Below are 22,683 nucleotides of genomic sequence, written 5' to 3'. Positions count from 1 at the left end.
TCGTCTTAACTGAATTTTACAGGAGAACCATTATCATCCTGACCATTTGCCTCTCCATCTGGTTTTAGAGCAGCAAAGCATTGGGCCGGAAGTCCTACAAAGGTCTGTGAGAACAACTGAGAGGATCATAGGAGAGTCTCTACCATCCATCGAGGACATTTGTCAGGACCATTGCATACACAGGGCTGTCAAGAATGCCACCAATCCATCCAGCATCCTCTTTGATTTTCAGGCTGAGAAACCATTTCTTCCCCCAGGCCATTAGGCTTATGAACTCCCTGCTGCATTATATTCGAAGTGTCATTGGTTTATCTGTTCTGTACTTTACAAAATTTAATATTAATGCACTTTAGTTGGTTATCTATGTGTGATTCATCTGTAGATTTTATCCATACCTTCACGTGTTACGTGTGTTATATGTACTACTGTGCTTTACACCCTGGTTTGAAGAAATTATATCTTGTTTCTATGTACATTATATGGTTATATACATTATATACATGTACATTGTTCAAAGACAATTAACTTGGCTTCTTAACTTGACTCAGGAAGAAACTTTTTCAGTTTTGCTGTCTTGGCTAAGATGTTTCTGTATCTCCTACCAGATGGCAGGTATGGGATGGGTCTTTAACGATGTTATGAACACACCATAGGCATCGAGAGCTGTAGATTGTCTCCCGGTTTTCCCTCTTAATTGTCTACTTTTACAGATCTATCCAGGTAACCAGACAATTTAATAAATCTATGTATAAGTATCAGACGTCAGGTCATCAACTCTGAGCTGAAGATCCTCGAGTCACTATGCTTGGTGGACATGTAGACACAATTTCAACTCCCATATGCTCCTACAGCATATCATACCAGTCTCAAAATATTTTACTCATCCAAATCTCACTCTGCATAGGTTGTACACCTCTGCAATTTATAGTCTTAGGCCATGATTTGTGCACAAAGGCAGCAGTACTGAGTCACCTACTTAATTTAATGAGTTCTAGTTGGTACCCAATTAGCTGGGAAAGTAATGTTTTATGTATGTTAAGCAAAGAGTTTTTGAATATTAAATTAAAACTCTCTTTAGTCACCAAAGTCTGCCACTCTGTTACTACACACAGGGTTTATGCTGTGCTAGAAATATTTTTCAGTGTTCATTTGGGATGGCTTTTTTAAAAAAATATATAAAGGTATTGGTAGGGCAAGATAGACTATTTCAAAGCTTCACTGTTTATTGGATTGTTTGGATAAAAAATTACCTTTATTTGTTGCATGTGCATCGAAACATGCAATGAAATGTGTTTGTGTCAAATCAAATCAGCCAAGATTGTGCTGGTCAGCTTGTATATGTTACCACTTTTAGGTACATTATCATGCTCTTCAAGCAGTTCCATTATTTTGAAGAAATAAAGTAAGGTTCATGGGTTTGAAGTTGTGTCTTTCTTTAATCGCTATTTTTAAAGTGCTTGTTGCATTAAGCTATTTCATTGTTTAAGCTTTGAACTACCACTATTCCTGAAATATTTCCCAGAACTAAAACTTGCCTCGCAAAACTTCTGAATAAGCTCTGACTCTTTGGGTTAAATTTACAAAACCCTTGAGATTTATTTGTTCTGAGCTTTATTAGTCTGCTTACTATTTCTACTTTGATTATATCAAAATAATTAATTTGACTTACTGTCTGTGTCTCATATTGCTCATGTCTTCACTTATGTTTACATGACAGAAGTAATTTTTCAGACATTGCCTTTGCACAGTCTTTGATTTGATCTCTTATTCTTCCTGATTTTGGAAACTATTTATATTTAATTCTGCCATTTGTAACAATGGCATAAATTAAAGTTGTCTTGTTGCTTTTGCTTTCCATTTTTAATTAATGTACTGAACATTTAAATGGTAGCTTGTAAGAGGAGGCAGAAAATTCGTAACTTCTAAGGAACATTCTTCTATTTTAATTCAGACCAGCATTCCAGTCGTGGAGCAGTCAGCGCACGTAGTATTAGGAACCAAGATATATCACACATTGCATTTGGATCAAAAGTACTTGGACCACCTCCAGCTATCGGCAAAAGAATTGGCACAACAGTGTCTAAAGATGTAAGTTTAAAGTAATCAGTGATAATCTGCTCAAAATTATCATGACATGTGAGTGAATTTTTAGAACAGTATTGCCAATTTGGGGACACTTCAAAGAGATTCACCACTCCTAGTCTTGGCTAGTACTGAACTAAGGAATGCTCTTTCTAATATGTCAGCTTTTAGAGGAGATGCAAAATTGTATGTTGCCTTAGTGAATGTAAGCTATCTCAGGACTCTGTTTCTATCAATACCCACATCAGACTGCTGTTTATTGATTGCAATGCAGCATTCAACACCATCATGCCCTCTGTACTAATCAACAAGTTCCAAAACCTGGGCCTTTGTACCTCCCTCTGTAGTGGATCCTTGACTTCCTCACAGTCAGCATGGATCAGAAATAACATCTCATACTCACTGAAAATCAACACTGGTGCATCTCAAGGATGCATGCATAGCCCACTGCTCTCCTCTCTCTACATCCACGTCTGTGTGGCTAGACATAGCTCAAATACCATCTATAAACTTGTCAATGAAACAAATATTGCAAGCAGAATTTTGGATGGTAACAAGGAGGCATACAGGAGTGAGATAGATCTGCTGGTTGAGTGGTGTCGCAACAACAACCTTGTACCCAGTGTTAGTAAGAACAAGGAATTGACTGAGGACTTCAGGAAGGGTAAGATGAGGGAACACACACCAGTCCTCATCGAGAGATCAGCAATGGAAAGGGGGAGCTGTTTCAATTTCCTTGGTGTCAAAATCTCTGAACGTCTACCTGGGGCTCAACATTTAATGCAATTATGAAGATGGTATGCCAGCGGCTGTTTCATTAGCAGTTTGAGGAAATGGTATGTCACCAAAGATTCTTACAAATTTCTACATGAAGAGCATTTTGACGGTTGTATTACCATCTGGTATGGAGAGGCCACTGTACAGGATCCAGTAAAAGCTGCAGAAATTTGCAAACTCAGTCAGCTCCATCATGAGCTCTATCCTCTCCAACATCACGGACATCTTCAAAATGTGTTGCCTCAGAAAAAAGCAGCATCCATCATAGAACAGTTAAAGCAAGATTCATTAGTTTAAAAGATAACTACATAGATATTATTTCCAAAGGAAATTACAGTGTCTTAGTAACATTACAAGTGCACAGATATACAAATATACAAATATTAGAAAAGAAGTAAGAAAGAATAAAAAATAAGTTATCTCTAACTGTCTAACAGGAAGGTGTCATAATTTTTCCGGCTATAGGTTGTCTCATTGTAGAGCCTAATGGCCAAGGGAAATAATGACCTCATACAGCACTCTTTGGAGCCGCACAGTTCTCTTAGCCTATTACTAAAAGTGCTCCTCTGTTCAACCAAGATGGCGTGCAGAGGGTGAGAAACTTTGTCCAGAATTTCCAGGTCCTTTGTTCTACCACAGCCTCAGTGTGTCCAGTTTGACTCCTATAAGAGAACCAGCCTTTCTAATCAGTTTACTTAGCCAGTTAATGCCATTGCCCCACCACACCATGACATAGAAGATTGTACTGGCGACAACAGACTGGTAGAACAAGTGAAAGAGAGGCCTACATACTGCAGAGGACCTCAGTCTCCTCAGGAAGTAGAGGTGACTCTGGCCATTCTTGTACACAGCCTCTGTGTTAATGCTCCACTCAGTCTATCATTCAGGTGCACCTACAGGTACTTGTAGGTCCTCACCACATCCATGTCCTTACCTTCAATAGTAACAGGAAGTAGTGCAAGCTTTGTCTTCCTAAAGTACATCACCATTTCTTTTGTCTTACTGATGTTGAGCTGCAGATGATTCACCTTGCACAATTTGACAAAGTCCTCCACTAGGGCCCTGTATTCATCCTCCTGTCCTCCCTTTATATACCCAACTATTGCAGAGCCATCAGAGAATTTCTGCAGATGACATGACTCAGTGTTATATCTAAAGTCTGAGGTATACAGGGTAAACAGGAAGGGAACCAATACAGTTCCCTGTGGGGCCCCAGTGCTGCTTATAGCCATGTCTGACACACAGCTCTGAAGCTGCACAAACTGTGGTCTGCCAGTCAGGTAGTCCATTGTCTACAATACAATGGAAGTGGCATCCTGAGTTGAACGGAGTTTTTCCCCCAGCAATAAGGGCTCTATGGTATTGAAGGAACTTGAGAAATCAAACAACTTGATCCTCATAGTGCAGCACTGCGTATCCAAATGGGAGTAGGCTCTGTTCAGCAGGTAGATGACAGCATCGTTGACTCCAACATGTTCATGGTAGACAAACTACAGGCGATTGAGGACCGATCTGACTAAGGGTCGGAGATGAGCCAGGACCAGCCTCTCTAGGGTCTTCATAATGTGTGAGGTCAGACTGTCAAAGCCAAACTTCTTTTGCTGTAGGGTATTGTGAAGAATTTCTGCTAAGCACAAGCCGATTTTTTTATGGCCGTTGATACACCAATAGAAAAACGTACTACCCCTTGTAAATGTCCAGGTCTATTAGAGTCATAGATAGAGTCAGAGTTATGCAGCATGGAAACAGGTCCTTTGGCTCAACTAGTCCATGTAAATAAAAGTAACCCATACAAGCTAGTCCAAAATGCTAATGTTTGCCTCATAATTTTCTAAACCTTTCCAATCCATGTATCTGTTCATCTGACTCTTAAAGTTGTTGTTGTACCTGCTTCAACCACTTCTCTTGATAGCTCATTCCATATCGATGGTTCATTGGTTCCATTTAATATCAGAGAATGTATACAATATATAACCTGAAATTCTTACTCTCCACAATGTTGAAACAGAGGAAAAACCCCAAAGAATGAACGACAGAAAAAATCGTAAGGACTCTAAAACCCCTTGCCCCCTCCCATGCACAAGCAGTAGCAAGCGACATCAACCTTCCCCCTCTCCCCCACTTATTCTAGCAGAAAGCATCAGCATTCCCACCACCCACCACACAAGCAACAGCAAAGCCCCCAAAGAAGGACCATGGTCTACAGTATATTTACAACTAACTGTTAATTCCAACAATTCAACATCCCTCAGGCTCGCTCTCTCACTAACCAGGGAGAGGCAGATATAATTTCTTCCACAGTGAGAAGGGAGACAGTAGTTACTGTTTTGATGTTACAATCACAGTCTGAGTTGTTTTTTATTTCGAGTTCCCCAACCAAGAATTGGCAGCAAACTTTCACTCACCATCAAGAGGAAAGAAATGGTGATACCCCAAGTGCAGAGGCCTCTGACATCCATTCCTGCTGTCTTGATGTTCCAGCTTCCCACGGCGATTCAGTTCATGATGCTGGTGAGCTCCACAAGGCTGAGCAAGGCCACTCCCCAAAGGCTCCTGACTGGACAACTGGACATATCAAAAATGTGGCCGATTGGGGAGCTCCAAGAACAGGAACATGATGCTGTGCAGAACCACAGTTTGAATGCCGCTGTAGATCACAGACTCCTAATGGACCCCAGCCACCTTGAAAAGGAAAATAGAGACATTAGAAGAGGAGATACCACCCTTTGTGCAAAAAAAAAAGTCCCTCAAGTTCCTCTTTAATGTTGCCCCTCTCACCTATGCTCAGCTCTAGGGAAAAAGACTGACAACATTCATCCTGTCTATGCCCTTTGTGATTTTATATACCTCTATGAAATAACCTCTTATGCTCTAAGGAATAACACCCTATCTAGTCCAACCTCTCCCAATAACTCAGTCCCTCCAGTCCTGGCAGCATTCTTATAAGTCTTTTCTGCACTTTCTTAGTTTAATATCACATTTTCTATAGCATGGTGACCAAAATTGAGTACAATACCTAACCAATTGAGTATGGCCTAACCAATTCCTACAGAACCACCCATGACCTTCCAACTTTTATACCGTGTCCTGAATTATGAAGGTCAGCTTGCTAAATGCCTTTTTCACCAGCCAATTTACCAGTGACTCCACTTTCAGAGAACCACACACCTTTATGTTACATAATTATAGTTTTGCTGTATTTTACCAATTAATGTGGTAATACTTAGAGTGTCATTGTTCTTACAGCCATCGACTCAACTGTACAAAAGGATATAAATGCAGCAGACATTTATGTTTCTGCAGAGTACACCCATTGAGCTAAGACAGCAACAATTTAGCCTACTCAGTGACTTCACATCTTCTGAAACTTATATTGGATTTTAAATAAAAATGAAAAGATGCGTCAAGCTGCAGCTCCTGAGGGATCGCGTTAAAGAACTGGAGATGCAGCTCATGACCTTTGCCTGGTCAGGGAGAGCGAGGAGCTGATAGAAATAAGTTATAGGCAGGTGGTCACACAGGGGTTACGGGAGACAGACAAGTGGGTCACAGTCAGGAGGGGGAAGGGGAAGAATCAGGTACTAGAGAGTACCCCTGTGGCTGTATGCCTTGACAATAAGTATTCCTGTTTGAGTTCTGTTGGGGGGGACAGCCTACCTGGGGGAAGCAACAGGAGGCCCAGAAGGGTAGGGAAGGGAAGAGGAAGGCAGTAACGATAATGGACTCTATAGTTAGGGGGTTAGACAGGCCATTCTGTGGACGCAGGAAAGAATCTCAGATAGTAGTTTGCCTCCCCGGTTCCAGGTTCTGGAATGTTTTAGATCACATCCAAGATATCCTGTGGTGGGAGGGAGAACAACCAGAGGTCGTGGTACATATTGGTACTAATGACATTGGTAGAAAAAGGAAAGAGGTCCTGAAAAAAGACCACAGGGAGTTAGGGAGGAAGTTGAGAAGCAGGACTGCAAAGCTAGTAATCTCGGGATTACTGTTTGTGCCGCACGACAGTCAGTATAGGAATAGAATGAGGTGGAGAATAAATGCGTGGCTGAGGGATTGGAGCAGGGGGCAGGGATTCAGATTTCTGGAACATTGGGACGCCTTTTGGGGCAGGTGTGACATACAAAAAGGATGGGTTGCACTTGAATCCCAGGCGGACCAATATCCTGGTGGGGAGGTTTGTTAGGGCTACTGGGAAGAGTTTAAACTAGAATTGTTCAGGGATGGGAACCGAACTGAAGAGACTGGGGAAGAGGAGGTTGGATCACAAATAGAGAAAGCTTGGAGACAGTGTGAGAGGGAGGATAGGCAGGTGATAGGGAAGGGATGCGCTCAGACTGAAGGTTTGAAATGTCTCTGTTTTAACGCAAGGAGTGTTGTCAACAAAGCAGATGAGCTTAGATCGTGGATCAGTACTTGGAGCTATGATGTGGTGGCCATTACCGAGACGTGGTTGGCTCAAGGACAGGAATGGTTACTTCAAGTTCCGGGTTTCAGATGTTTCAGAAAGGACAGGGAGGAAGGCAAAAGAGGTGGGGGCGTGGTACTGTTGATCAAGGTAGTGTCATGATTGCAGAAAAGGTGAACACCATGGAGGGATTGTCTACAGAGTCTTTGTGGGTGGAGGTTAGGAACAGGAATGGGTCAATAACTTTACTGGGTGTTTTTGAAAGGCAGCCCAATAGTAACAGGGATATCGAGGAGCAGATAGGGAAACAGATCCTGGAAAGGTGTAGTAATAACAAAGTTGTCGTGATGGGAGATTTTAGTTTCCCAAATACTGATTGGCATCTCCCTAGAACAAGAGGTTTAGATGGGGTGGAGTATGTTTGGTGTGTGCAGGAAGGTTTCTTGACACAATATGTAGATAAGCTTACAACAGGAGAGGCTGTACTTGATTTGGTATTGAGAAATGAACCTGGTCAGGTGTCAGATCTCTCAGTGGGAGAGCATTTTGGAGATAGTGATCATAATTCTATCTCCTTTACAATAGCGTAGGAGAGACATAGGAACAGTTGAGTTAGAAAAGCATTTAATTGGAATAAGGGGAATTATGAGGCTATCAGGCAGGAAATTGGAAACAGATGATCTCAGGGAAAAGTACAGAAGAAATGTGGCAAATATTCAGGGGATATTTGTGTGGAGTTCTGCATTGGTATGTTCCAATGAGACAGGGAAGTTATGGTAGGGTACAGGAACCATTTTGTACAAAGGCTGTAATAAATCTAGTCAAGAAGAAAATAAAAGCTTTCAAAAGGTTCAGAGAGCTAGGTAATGTTGGAGATCTAGAAGATTATAAGGCTAATAGGAAGAAGCATAAGAAGGAAATTAGGAGAGCCAGAAGGGGCCATGAGAAGGCCTTGGCGGGCAGGATTAAGAAAAACCCCAAGGCATTCTACAAGTATGTGAAGAGCAAGAGGATAAGATGTGAAAGAATAGGACCTATCAAGTGTGACAGTGGGAAAGTGTGTATGGAACCGGAGGAAATAGCAGAGGTACTTAATGAATACTAAGGAAATGGATCTTGGTGTTTGTAGTGACGACTTGCAGCAGATTCAAAAGCTTGAGCATGTAGATATTAAGAAAGAGGATATGGGTTCCGGTGACGTCATCGTCGAGAATGGCAGCTTAAGTCACAAGCTCCTCCGGAAAAACGCGTATTAAGCCCTGTTATCCCATCAAATATAATATTTTTTGAAAAATATTTGAACTGAAAATGGGGCAAGAAATGGAAATAAAAAAAGCGACACTGCGGAGCCTGTGTCCGAGAGGAGTGCAGTGAGCAGCTCTCCGACCCGACCGCGTGCTAGCGAGGCGGCTGCTGGGCCTCGTTCAGGCGAAGTGGCGAATATCTTCGAAATCCTGAAAGAAATAATGGAGGTCCAGAAAGATATAAAGCTGCAGCGCCATGATATTAAGTCAGAGCTCACCAGCGTCAATCAAAAAATAGCGGTGGCAGAGACTCGAAATGAGAAAGTGGAAGATCACGTTCAAAACATGGAGCGGATACTGAGCAAGACAATAAAAATATTACATCAATAAGAAGGTAAACTGCTTGACCTGGAGGGAAGATCACTGCGGAAAAATATCAGAATCTACAACGTTCCCGAAGGAGCAGTGGGCTCATCTATGACAGAGTTTGTCGAAAAGTTACTGCGGGACGCACTGGATCTTCCCTCGGTTACGGAGCTGGAAGTCGAGAGAGTCCACCGCGCGTTTGTTCTGAAACCTACCCAGGATAGAAAGCCACGCTCAATAAAAATAAAATTCCTGCAGTACAGCACCAAGGCGCAGATTCTACAAAGGGCCTGGGGTAAGAAGAGAGTGTTTTACGTTGATAAATTAATATATTTCGACCAAGATTACAACCCCCCCCCACGGTCCTGCAGAAACGCAAAGAATACTCTGTAGTAAAGCCAGTACTAAAGCAAAACAAGATTAGATTTCAAACTCCGTACCCTGCTAAACTTTGAGTGTTTTATGACAACGGGACGCGGTTGTACCAGACGGTGGAAGAGGCGACTACAGACATGAAGGTCAGAGTGTTGCCCGTTAGCATCACCAAAATGAGGAAAAGCCTGACTGGGGAATTATCCCGCTCCGCTTGGGAAATAGTGCGAGAATCAAGAAGGCAGGAGATGGGAGGAGGCCGAGAGAAATATATCAGGAAGAGACCGGGAGTTTCCCAAAGACAGTCCTCACCCCCTTCAGAAGAGCCATAAGGTTTGGCTAACTTTAAAAATGTTGAGAAGCTAAACGGAAGCAAAAGTAGACAGTGATATACCTATCTCGAGAAATACTTATTATAATGTGCATTTTATATTACTTAGTTGTTATTCTTTATTCTCTCACTTACTCCTTTTTCCCCACCAAAATGAGAATATATATATATATGTGTGTGTGTGTGTGTATGTAATGTATGTATGTATATATGTATGTATATAGGAGGAGTACGCAGGGAAATCTTTTCTGTGTAATAGATTTGTTCACTGACTTTTATGAATATTGCATTGGGGGCCCTCAACTCACAAGTAGGAGGGGTTATCCCCCACAGCTAGACGTTTCCTCTAGCTCAACACAGGGTCATCTACTAGAGACCTCAGCCTTGGAATCACACATTCGTTGCCATTTTTGGTGTTACTTACGTTTCTTGGTTCTTATTTGTTTAGGGAGTAGATCAATTAAGTTTTATTCTAATTTCAATGGTACGTTGACAGATAAATACAGATGGCTAAGGACACGGTAAAATTAATATCTTTTAATGTTAATGGGCTATTAAATCCAATCAAGTGTAAGAGAATTTTATCCAATTTAGAACAATTTGATTCATACTGGGAAAAGTGGCTTAACTACATAATGCCTCATAGGCCTGATTTTATTCTCACAATGAATCTGTTGTAAAAAAAAAGATCACTCCCTACTTGTACATAGTTCTTTCCTTTTGCTTGTTTTTTCTTTCCACTCTTTTCTATGAGTGTATACCTCAGATAGATACTTTGTGGAGATTTGTGATATATATGATTATATGATATATACGTGCAATGTCTGAAATACATCTTATGGAAATGTTTGTCTGATGATGAACCAATAAAAAAATAAATTACGAAAAAAAGAAAGAGGATATACTGGAGCTTTTGGAAAGCATCAAGTTGGATAAGTCACCAGGATCAGATAAGATGTACTCCAGGCTACAGTAGGAGGTGAGAGAGGAGATTGCTGAGCCTCTGGTGATGATCTTTGCATCATCAATGGGAATGGGAGAGGTTCAGGAGGACTGGAGGGTTGCGAATATTGTTCCTTTATTCAAGAAAGGGTGTAGAGATAGCCCGGGAAGTTATAGACCAGAGAGTCTTACCTCAGTGGTTAGTAAGTTGATGGAGAAGATCCTGAGAGGCAGGATTTATGAACATTTGAAGAGGTATAATATGATTAGGAATAGTCAGCATGACTTTGTCAAAGGCAGGTTGTGCCTTACAGCCTGATTGAATTTTTTGAGGATGTGACTAAACACATTGATGAAGGAAGAGCAGTAGATGTAATGCATATGGATTTCAGCAAGGCATTTGATAAGGTACCCCATGCAAGGCTTATTGAGAAAGTAAGGAGGCATGGGATCCAAGGGGACATTGCTTTGTGGATCCAGAACTGGCTTTTCCACAGAAGGCAAAGAGCGGTTGTAGATGGGTCATATTCTGCATGGAGCTCGGTGACCAGTGGTGTGCCTCAGGGATCTGTTCTGGGACCCTCACTCTTCGTGATTTTTATAAATGACATGGATGAGGAAGTGGAGGGATGTGTTAGTAAGTTTGCTGATGACACAAAGGTTGGAAGTGTTGTGGATAGTGTGGAGGGCTGTCAGAGATTACAACGGGACATTGATAGGATGCAAAACTGGACTGAGAAGATGGAGGATAATCCAGATAAGTGTGAAGTGCAAACATGAGGAAATCTGTAGATTCTGGAAATAAGTGTGAAGTGGCAGATGGAGTTCAACCCAGTTAAGTGTGAAGTGGTTCATTTTGCTAGGTGAAATATGATGGCAGAATATTGTATTAATTGTAAGACTCTTGGCAGTGTAGAGGATCAGAGGGATCTTGGGGTCTGAGTCCATAGGACACTCAAAGCAGCTGCACAGGTTGACTCTGTGCTTAAGAAGGCATATGGTGTATTGTCCTTCGTCAATCGTAGAATTGAATTTAGGAGCCGAGAGGTAATGTTGCAGCTATATAGGACCCTGGTCAGACCACACTTGGAAAATTGTGCTCAGTTCTGGTCGCTTCACTACAGGAAGGATGTGGAAGACATAGAAAGTGTGCAGAGGAGATTTACAAGGATGTTGCCTGGATTGGGGAGCATGTCTTATGAGAATAGGTTGAGTGAACTCGGTCTTTTCTCCTTGGAGCGACAGAGGATGAGAGGTGACCTAACAGAGGTGTATAAGATGATGAGAGGCATTGATCATGCGGATAGCCAGAGGCTTTTTCCCAGGGCTGAAATGGTTGCCACAAGAGGACATAGGTTTAAGGTGCTGGGGAGTAGGTACAGATGAGATGTCAGGGGAAAGTTTTTTATGCAGAGAATGGTGAGTGCATGGAATGGGTTGCCGGCAACAGTGGTGGAGACAGATACAATAGGATCTTTTAAGAGACTTTTGGATAGGTACATGGAGCTTAGAAAAATAGGGGGCTATGGGTAAGCCTGGCAATTTCTAAGGTAGGGACATGTTCAGCACAACTTTGTGTGCCGAAGGGCCTGTATTGTGCTGTAGGTTTTCTATGTTTCTATGAAAAGTGGCAAAAATACCCAGCAAGTTATGTAGCAGCTGTGGAGAGAAAAACAGAACTAATGCTACCAGTTGATTATCTGGGTAATTTTAATAAAACAGTCAGTTTTGTGTGAGGGCATTTTTTTCTAGCCTGCTAAACCTGTGTGGAGTCTGCCTAGTGATTAGAAATTAAGGGCTTTTGCCATTGTTGCAAGGTATCTGCCTCTATGGGAGAGAACACTATGTTGCAGCTCAGAGAAAGGTTACAAAAAATGCATGAGCAAAATTTACATTTCTCTCTGTGCCAGTTATACCTTGTCTTACAGAGGTATTACCATAATGGCATTACCATTTGGTGACACTTTAATGCTAGCATACACCACTTTAACATTTCAAGGAACAACAACTCCAGCTGTTATGTTTCATATCATTATAATCCATCTTAGAACACTGAGCGACAGTTATATCTAAATTTAACTCAGCTCAGTGGACATTCTCTTTAAATTTGCTTTTGAATAATGAATACTCTGGAAAGCTTTTGTTCTCTAGTTTTGTGGCATTTCTCATTCCATTTGCCTTATCATGAGCAGTTCAGCAAGGATACTTTTAATCAACTTTTAGTGAATGCTTTCCTAACTTTTAAAACTTCAGTATACAACCTAGACTTTGCAATTTATTTTTAACAAAGTTCTCTTAGTCTTTGATATTTTGAATTTAGAGGTGCATTTGGAACGCATATACAGCAGTAATCTATTGAGAAACTATGTTTCTTGAATTTAAAGTTCAAAGTGCATACATGTCACCATAAACAACCCTGAGTTTCATTTTTGTGGGCATACTCAATAACTCCATAATAGAATAATAATCATATTATAATCAATGAAAGACAACGGCAACTTGGGTGTTCAACCAGCATACAAAAGACAACTATGCAAATACAATAAATAAATAAATAAGCTATAAATATCAAGAGCATGAGATGAGGAGTCCTTGAAATTTGGTCCTTGCAGCAAGAAGAGAGCATGGTATGGATTGTGAGTGTCCATGACGGATGCTGCTTTCCTGCAATAGCGTTTCATGTTGATGTGTTCAATGTTTGGGTAGATTTACCCATGATGGATTGGGTAGTATCCACTACTTCTTCTTTGATTTTCCATTCAAGGATATTGGTGACTCCATACCAGGCTGTGTTGCAGCTAGTCAATATACTCTCCACTACACATCTACAGAAGTTTTAGATGCCATGCTGTGTCTCTGTAGACTCTTAAGGAAGTAGAGGCTTTCTTAATAATTGCATTTGCGTACTGGACCCAGGTATTCTGAAATACTAACACCAAGGAATTTAAAGTTTCTGACCCTCCGATGAGAACTGGCTCACATATCTCTAGTTCCTTCTCCTAAAGTCAATATTGGTTCAGCTCCTTGATCTTGCTGACATTGAGAAAAGTTGTTGTTATGACACTACTCAGCCAGATTTTCAATCTTCCTCCTAAATGTTGATTCATCACCATCTTTGATTTGGCCTATGACACAGGTATCTACAGCAAACTGAAATATGGCATTGGAGCTGCGCTTAGCCACACAGTCAGTGTAAAATGAGTAGATCAGGGGCTAAGCACACAACCTTGTGGTTCACCTGTGCTGATGGAGATCATGGATGGAGATGATTTCCAGATAATGTCACTGGAGTTGGCTGAGGGTGCAGCCTTGTGGGGCACAGTATTGAGGATAATTGTGGCAGAGGGGTTGCTGCCTATCCTTATTGAATGAGGTCTTTTTATTGAGGAAGAACCTTGAAAAGGTTCTCAAATCTTGAATAAAATATCATTGGTACCCTTATCTTTGACCATACCCTTTTTTGACAACACATGAAACCTACATGCAAGCTTGTACTGCTGGTTTTATGTTAAGTATTATTATTATTTTCATTCTGACATCATATACTGATAAATCAGCCAAGATGGGAAAAATGAATACTTGGCAAATTTAAGCAGGAATGGTCCACATATCCAAGCAAAATAACTGATTCCATACCTTCCCACAAATAACAGAATTCCCTAGGTCTAACAGCTATTCTTCAAGATCCAAGTATGATTTTTACATTTCCACTGCAACTGGTACAGTTTATATATTTCAGCACAGCTTGATCTCTCTTTGTGTTATACCAATTTTCTAGCTCCTGGGCTTTTCCACAGTTTCTTTGGTCTCAGCTATCCCCAAAAGATTTCCAGCTGGGTGATACTGCAAATGCTTATTCCTGTCACTTTTACTTTCATTATAGTCTGAACGTCATGTACTTCGTCTGCACTTTCCACCTTATTACCTTCTCACCTCTCCCATTACTCAATTGCAGATTGTCCTTTGATGACATTATCTGGAACATTTCACTTCAATGCTGACAGCAGGATTGTTACACAGTCTTTAAATAGTTGAACTGATGCCCCACACCCATAACTGCACGAGCAGAGATGTCCTCCATATAAGGAGTGTGAAAATCAAAACCAGTACTCTCAAGATCAGACAACATACAGGTGTGGGAAGATAAGAGGCAAATAACATTCACGTGGGCATGTACCAAGCAAAGACAATATTCAGCAAGTGTTTAACTCCCTGCTCTTACTATGCTGTGGCATTACTCTTCATTATCATACTGGGGTTACCTGGACTGAAACTTATCTACACCCACCATAGAAATGCTGAGACTGCTATCACAGGAGGGTTAGGTATCCTGAAGTAATGACTCACCCCTTTTCTATTCTTCTTCACCAGATACAGCAAATGTCCAACAAGACATAAAATGCTTTTTGTCATCCAGGCAAAAACACACATTTGATTAATATTCTATCCGGCCCATAATATACCTTCACATACAGTATACTACAACTACCATTTCTGCAATATGCACTGGTGTTACTTACAGACTATTCTGATATTTCTCAACCCTGAGGTCACCCCTCCCCCCCCCCAAGTAGGATAAATGCTCAACTACTGTAGACAGAAACTCAATCATCCATGAGTTCTCCATTCCAGATGAACATCATCTAGACTTGAAAATGTATCTTTTGTACTTCATTGACTTCATTGCTGGGCCAAACTTCTGGAATTTGTGCAACAATATTCTTGCAACAGTTCAAATGATGACTTACACCACCCTATCAATGGGTGGCGGGCTGGAGTTATGTCTCTACCAAAGGAGGTGTAAGGTGCTCCTTCCCTCCTCTAACCTGTAGGTCACCCTTGGGCAAGGTGTAGCACCTTCTTAGCCTCCCAGTCAGGGCCAAGTGAAGTCATGGGAGCAGGTGGTGGATGGTCTGCTGCATTTCACAAGTTCTAGTTTTGCAACCACTGACACCGGGCAGACAGTCATAGAAGCATAGAAAACCTACAGCACAATACAGGCTCTTCGGCCTACAAAGCTGTGTTGAACATGTCATCACCTTAGAAGTTACTTAGGGTTACTCATAGCCCCCTATTTTTCTATGCTCCATGTAACTATCCAGGAGTCTCTTAAAAGACCCTATTGTATCTGTCTCCACCACCGTTGCCGGCAACCCATTCCATATACTCACCACTCTCTGCGTAAAAAACTTACCCCTGACATCTCATCTGTACCTACTCCCCAGCACCTTAAAACTGTGCCCTCTCATGTTAGCCATTTCAGCCCTGGGAAAAAGCCTCTGACTATCCACACAATCAATGCCTCTCATCGTCTTATACACCTCTATCAGGTCACCTCCTTGAAGAGCATTGATAATGACTGGGGTCAACCATTTTGTAAAGACACTGCCCAGAAGAATGCACTTATGAACCACTTGGGAAGAAAAATTTGTCAAGAACAATCATTGTTATGGAGACCATGATCACCTATGTCATAAGATACGGCACATAATGATGCTGATAAGAACATAAGAAATAGGAGCAGGAGTAGGCCATCTGGCCTGTCAAGCCTGATCCACCATTCAATAAGATCATGGCTGATCTGGCCATGGACTCATCCCCAACTACCTGCCTTTTCCCCATAACCCTTAATCTCAATCTTTATTAGAACAATAAATGCTGGCTTTGGCAGCAATGGCTGCATCACAGAAATGAACAAGAAAAAAGGTAACAAGAATTCCCTGCCGCAAATTCTATGCCTCTTCCTGGCAATAGCAAAATACTGAAATGCCAGTTCTGAACATCAACATTGTATGTCATATTTGGATGAGCTATCCAAATCTGTGCACAGTTGTGTGTCCACATCTGTGCTATCTCTAAGACTACCAATTACAATCTCTGTAATTTTACCCCACTCTGCATGTTAGTTCATTTGTATTTGAATACAGCATAGAGTATCTTTAGATTACTTTTATATTGCATTTTAATCCAATCTTTTTCCCTGCACGCCATAAATTTGAGTTATTTCAAACTCAGCTGCTTGTATCTTAGCTCACACCAAACCTCATTCGCACAGCCTCCTTAAACCATACACTACTACCATCTTGTGCTTACTGACCTGCTTTGTCTACCAGTTTAAGCAATATCTAATTTTAAATTCTATTTATTTACCAGTATTCTCTTGGCCCATTCTCTGGAAGCTCTATAATCCTCCAAGATATCTGCATTCTGGTTTTGGCAAATTGTGCATTACCAGTTCTTGTTGCTCCCCTGCTTTAACATTCTATCAATTGTACTCATCCTTCTCTATGCTTCATCTATCCTTCAAAGAAATCCTTAAAACCTAATTGTCACTTGCAGTGATTCCACTATTCCTCAAAAATCACTGGGCCTAAATCATAGAACCCCATATCCAACAACTCTGTGCAAATGCCTTCAACCAAAGGATTACATCACTTCAGGATAGTGAATCAATATCAAATTCCAAGAGATAATGCTTGAGAAACAACTTGGAATATTTTAAATATGTTAAATACTGTATCCTATAAAAAAAAGGAATTGATAAAATGTTAACTCTTAACTTCAAAAATATTAAAAGGACAGGGAAAATACTCACTGAGAGAAGACTAGAACAGAATCCAAAATTAAGCAAAGGGAAGCAATGTAGGAGATACTGGAGAAAAAAAAATGATTGAATTAAGCAACACACATAAAATGCCGGAGGAATTCAGCAGCTCAGAGAGTTTATTACTTTTATGGAAATATATAAATTCATTTTATTAATTCTATGGAAATTAATAAACTCCCTCCTAGCCAGAGATTCCCTTGTCCATTTGTCCCTCCCCACTAATATCCCTCCTGGCACATAGCCCTACAAGTGACAGAAATGGTATACCTGCCCATTCACCTCCAGAATGTCCTTCCAGACGGGTCAACATTTCACCTTGCGAAACTTTTGGGGGTCATCTGTTGTATCCAGTGCTCCTGATGTGGCCACCTCTACATTGGTGAGACCTGACATAGATTGGGCGACCACTTTTTTGTGCACCTTCACTCTATCTGCAAAAAAATGCGATTCCTAGAGGCCAACCCTTTTATTCCCAATCCCCATTCCCATTCTGACGTGTCCATGGCCTCCCTTGCTACCAAGGTGAAGCCACCTGGCTTCACCGAACACATTCTGACTTGTCCTACTTCCCCTCCCCAATCTTTTTATTCTGGGATCTTACCAATTCCATTCCAGTACTGATAAGGGTCTTGGCCTGAAACATCGACTGTTTATTCATTTCCATAGATGCTGTCTGACCTGCTGAGTTCCTCCAGCATTTTGTGTGTGTTGCTCTGGATTTTCAGCAGCTGCAGAATAAGTAAAGATATTTTACTGTTGTTGAGGCTGGAGATTTCTCCCCATGACACTGCTTGCCGCATTACCTCTCTGCTTGTTTATTTATGATCCAATTTATTTTCCTCTGTGCATTACTCAACATTAGTAATATTAATTGCAATTTGTATTTATATCCTTTTAACATTTAAAGCTGAAGCAACTGAGAATTTATTTAATGTCTTTAATTTTTCAGTTATCGATCTTATTGGATAACAAAACAAGCAAACCTTCCTACCAATCATGCTGTAATAAAGAAGGAATCGCAGACAAACTGACTAGTAGGTCAGAAAGACCAGTTTCAAATCAACCAGAATCAACTAAACAAATAAGCCAAGAAGCTATTTGCTTTACAAATCAAAGTCCAGAGACTGTTACTTCAGGTAAGAAGCAACAAAATACCTTAATCAAATACTTTAACTGAACATGAAATAAGTGGGTGTACTCATATATGCTTTTGCCTAATGATCTTATTTGTAATGTACTGCCTGTCTTTGAATTCCTTCCTCCTTTGCACTCTTTATGACAGAGATTTTTCTGCTTACAATCCCAACCTCTTCTGTAATGGAATTTACACTAAAGAAAAAGTGTTCATTTCAGAAACTTTGATGAGAAGTTTTTCAATGAGTTCTTCCTTATTTACTTTTTAGTATTCTGTTTTTGAAAGCCATAGTGCCTTCTCTGTAATGTTGACTTGTTTTGAGCTCTGTGGCTTATACCTAATATTGACAATGATCCCTTACACTTGTTACCCAATTTCTCCAATTTTGTGTCACTCTTCATCAACTGGTGGCTATGCCTTAGCTGGTTAGGCGCTAAGCTTTGGAGTTCCCTTTCTGAAGTTCATAATGTATCAAGCTACATCTCCTCTGAGGTGCTTTGTAACCATACTTAAAGTAAGCTCTAACATATCTTTAAATGGCTTATTGTTCAAATTTGTTTGATAAAGTTCTTGTAAAACCATTTAGGATGTTTTACTACATTAATGGTGCCAAGTAAATGCAGGTCGGTGCTTGCAATTTACTACCTTGTGGCTGTAAGGAAACTGCACTTAAAAATGTTTATCATAGAAACATTGAAAACCTACAGCACAATACAGGCCCTTCGGCCCACAAAATTGTGCCGAACATGTCCCTACCTTAGAAAATACTAGGCTTACCCATGGCCCTCTATTTTTCTAAGCTCCATGTACCGGTCCAGGAGTCTCTTAAAAGACCCTATCACATCCGCCTGCGTGACCGTTGCGTACAGCCCATTCCACGCACTCACCACTCTCTGAGTAAAAAACTTACCCCTGACAACTCCTCTGTACCTATTCCCCAGTACCATAAACCTGTGTCCTGTTGTGGCAACCATTTTAGCCCTGGGAAAAAGCCTCTGACTATCCACATGATCAATGCCTCTCATCATCTTATATACCTCTATCAGGTTACCTCTCATTCTCCATCACTCCAAGGAGAAAAGGCTGAGTTCACTCAACCTGTTTTCATAAGGCATGCTTCCCAATCCAGGCAACATCCTTGTAAATCTCCTCTGCACCCTTTCTATGGCTTCCACATCCTTCCTGTAATGAGGCGACCAGAACTGAGCACAGTACTCCAAGTGGGGTCTGACCAGGGTTCTATATAGCTGCAACATTACCTCTTGGCTCCTAAATTCAATTCCATGATTAATGAAGGCCAATACACTGTATGACTTCTTAACCACAGTGTCAACTAGCACAGCAGCTTTGAGTGTCCTATGGACTCGGACACCAAGATCCCGTTGATCCTCCACACTGCCAAGAGTCTTACCATCTAGATTTTCAAATCCCTTGCTCTTTTGTGCCTAACTTAATTAACTTTATAATTACTTAATATAATTTGCTTTTGTAAGTTGTAACTATTATAGATATTTTATAGTTATAGCTACAATTTACAAATGTAATGGAGAGAAACATTTTGAAAAAGCAAATGTTCACAAATCTGACTTGCTGAAATAGATATGAGGTGTTAGTTGAGCTCAGGAACACAGAGAAATATCTTATGAGAAAAGGGTCATAATCAAAAGTGTACATTGTAAATCAATATTATCTTGTAAATATCCAGCAGGATCATGGATATAGAACATAGAATAGTACAGCACATTACAGGCCCTTTGGCCCACAGTTTTGTGCTGACCCTCAAACCCTGCCTCCCATATAACCCCCCACCTGAAATTCCTCCATATACCTGTCTAATAGACTCTTAAACTTCACTAGTGTATCTGCCTCCACCACTGACTCAGGCAGTGCATTCCACGCACCAACCACTCTCTGAGTGAAAAACCTTCCTCTAACATCCCCCTTGAACTTCCCTCCCCTTACCTTAAAGCCATATCCTCTTGTACTGAACAGTGGTGCCCTGGGGAAGAGGCACTGGCTATCTGCTCTATCTATTCCTCTTAATATCTTGTACACCTCTAACATGTCTCCTCTCATCCTCCTTCTCTCCAAAGAGTAAAGCCCTAGCTCCCTTAATCTCTGATCATAATCCATACTCTCTAAACCAGGCAGCATCCTGGTAAATCTCCTCTGTACCCTATCCAATGCTTCCACACCCTTCCTATACTGAGGCGACCAGAACTGGACACAGTTCTCCAAGTGTGGCCTAACTAGAGTTTTATAGAGCTGCATCATTGCATCGCGTCTCTTAAACTCTATCCCTCAACTTATGAAAGCTAATACCCCATAAGCTTTCTTCACCACCCTATCTACCTGTGAGGCAACTTTCAGGGATCTGTGGACATGTACCCCCAGATCCCTCTGCTCCTCCACACTACCAAGTATCCTGCCATTTACTTTGTACTCTGCCTTGGAGTTTGTCCAGCTGCTAAGACAGTACATATTTCTACTGGGTTCTGCTGAGCTGAGTCAAGAGCTTGCTCAAGTCAATAAGTGATATAACACTAACCAAAAAGCTTCAGGCAAGGTAATAGAAATTAAGAAAACATATAAAGATGTTCTATCTGTCAGTATTGTGAATGACATTTAAAAAGTGAAAACACAGTGCATAAGACTATGAGACCACAAGACATAGAAGCAGAATTAGGCCATTTGTCCCATTGTGTTTGCTCTGCCATTCTATCATGGCTGATTAATCCCATTCACCTGCCTTCTCCCTGTAACCTTAATCATCTTACTAATGAAATACCTACCAATTTCTGCTTTAAGTATATTTGATGGCCACTCTATTAGGTACAGAAGGTATGCTAAATGTATGTTTGTGGTCTTCTGCTGCTTCAGTCCATCCATCTGAAGGTTCAACGTGTTGTGCTTTCGGAGATGCTCTTCTGAATGGCACTGTTGTAGTGCATGGTTATTTGAATTACTTTCACCTTCCTAAGAGCTTAAACTAGTCAGGCCATTTTTCTGTGACCTCTCTCATTACAAGGTGTTTTCTCCTATAGAACTACCATTTTAGTGGATGTATTTTCACACCATTCTGTGCAACCTCTAGAGATTGTTGTGCATGAAAATTCCATGAAATGAATAATTTCTGAGATAGTGAAACCACCCTGTCTGGCACCAACAATCATTTCACGGTCAAAGTCACTTAGATCACATTGCTTCCCCATTCTAATGTGTGGTCTGAAGAATAACTGAACCTCTTGACCATGTCTGCATGTTTTTATGCATTGAGTTGCTGTTACGTGATTGGCTGATTAGATATTCACATAACCAGGTGTACAAGTGTAATTAGCAGGGGTACAGATATACCTGCCAATGACTTGGCCTCCACAGTGATTTGTGGCAATAAATTCCACAGATTCAGCACTAAAAGACCATTAGAAAAAGAAGCAGAATTATGCCATTCAGCCCATTGAGTCTCTTCCACCATTCCATCATGGCTGATCCCGGATCCCATTCAACCCCATTCACCTGCCTTCTCAGCATATCCTTTAATGCTCTGACTGATCAGGAAACTATCAACTTCCATCTTAAATATAGGTACCTCATTTTTTTTACTTCATAGGTACCTCAAATATTTACCCTCTGGCTAAAGGAATTTCTCCTCATCTCTGTTCTAAAGGGATGTCCTTCTATTCTGATGCTGTGCCCTCTGGTCATAGACTCTCCAACTGATGGAAACATCCTCTCCACATCCATTCTATCTAGCCCTTTCAATGTTTGGTAGATTTCAAAGAAATATCCCCTCATTCTTCTGAACCCCAGTGAATATCTGCTCAGGTCCATCAAATACTCTTCTAGCGTTATTTCTTTCATTCTTGGAATATTTCTCTTGATTCTCTTCTGAACCCTCTCCAATGCCAGTATGTTCTTTCTTGTATGGGATCTAAAATCGCTCACAATACTTCAAGTGCAGTCTGACAGATGCTTTATAAAGCGTCAGCATTACATCCTTGCTTTTGTATTCTAGTTCTCTCATTGCCTTTGCCTTTCTTACCAGCAACTTAACCTTTAAGGAATCCTGCATTCAGACTCCCAAATTGCTTTGCACTTCCAGTTTCTCAATGCTCTCCTTTTATTCTTTCCACCAAAGTGAATGACCATACACTTCCCTTGACTGTATTCCATCCACCAATTTTTTGCCCTAATCTGTACGCCCTTCGCAAACTCCCTGCTTCCTCAACACTACTTACCCCTCCACCTATCTTTGTATCACCCGTAAACTTTGCCACAAAGTCACAATTCTGTCATCCACGTTATTAACATATTATGTGTAAAGTAGCGGATCTGACAGCAACTCCTGCAGCAGTGGCATATCTAAGATATGGCAGGTGTGGCCCGTGCCCTGGGCGCCACTTGAAGGGAATGCCACTG

General features: G+C 41.0%; 1 protein-coding gene across 7 annotated transcripts in view; it reads left to right on the top strand.

Moving 5' to 3' along the window:
- Nucleotides 1-22,683, top strand: part of cfap20dc (CFAP20 domain containing) — a 487,560-nt gene that overhangs the window by 247,537 nt on the left and 217,340 nt on the right. For 3 of the 7 annotated variants that reach the window (XM_059944236.1, XM_059944235.1, XM_059944237.1), the window contains 2 exons: nucleotides 1,952-2,088; nucleotides 18,079-18,265. In XM_059944236.1, the coding sequence (XP_059800219.1) occupies nucleotides 1,952-2,088; nucleotides 18,079-18,265 (324 nt within the window). Of the gene's footprint in view, nucleotides 1-68; nucleotides 1,447-1,951; nucleotides 2,089-18,078; nucleotides 18,266-22,683 lie in introns of those variants that run through there. The other 4 variants (XR_009506786.1, XR_009506785.1, XM_059944239.1 and 1 more) reach the window with 4 other exon arrangements.

This window comes from Hypanus sabinus, chromosome 19 (assembly GCF_030144855.1).
Source record: "Hypanus sabinus isolate sHypSab1 chromosome 19, sHypSab1.hap1, whole genome shotgun sequence".
NCBI lineage: Eukaryota > Metazoa > Chordata > Chondrichthyes > Myliobatiformes > Dasyatidae > Hypanus > Hypanus sabinus.
This window is presented reverse-complemented; position numbering and strand designations above follow the sequence as displayed.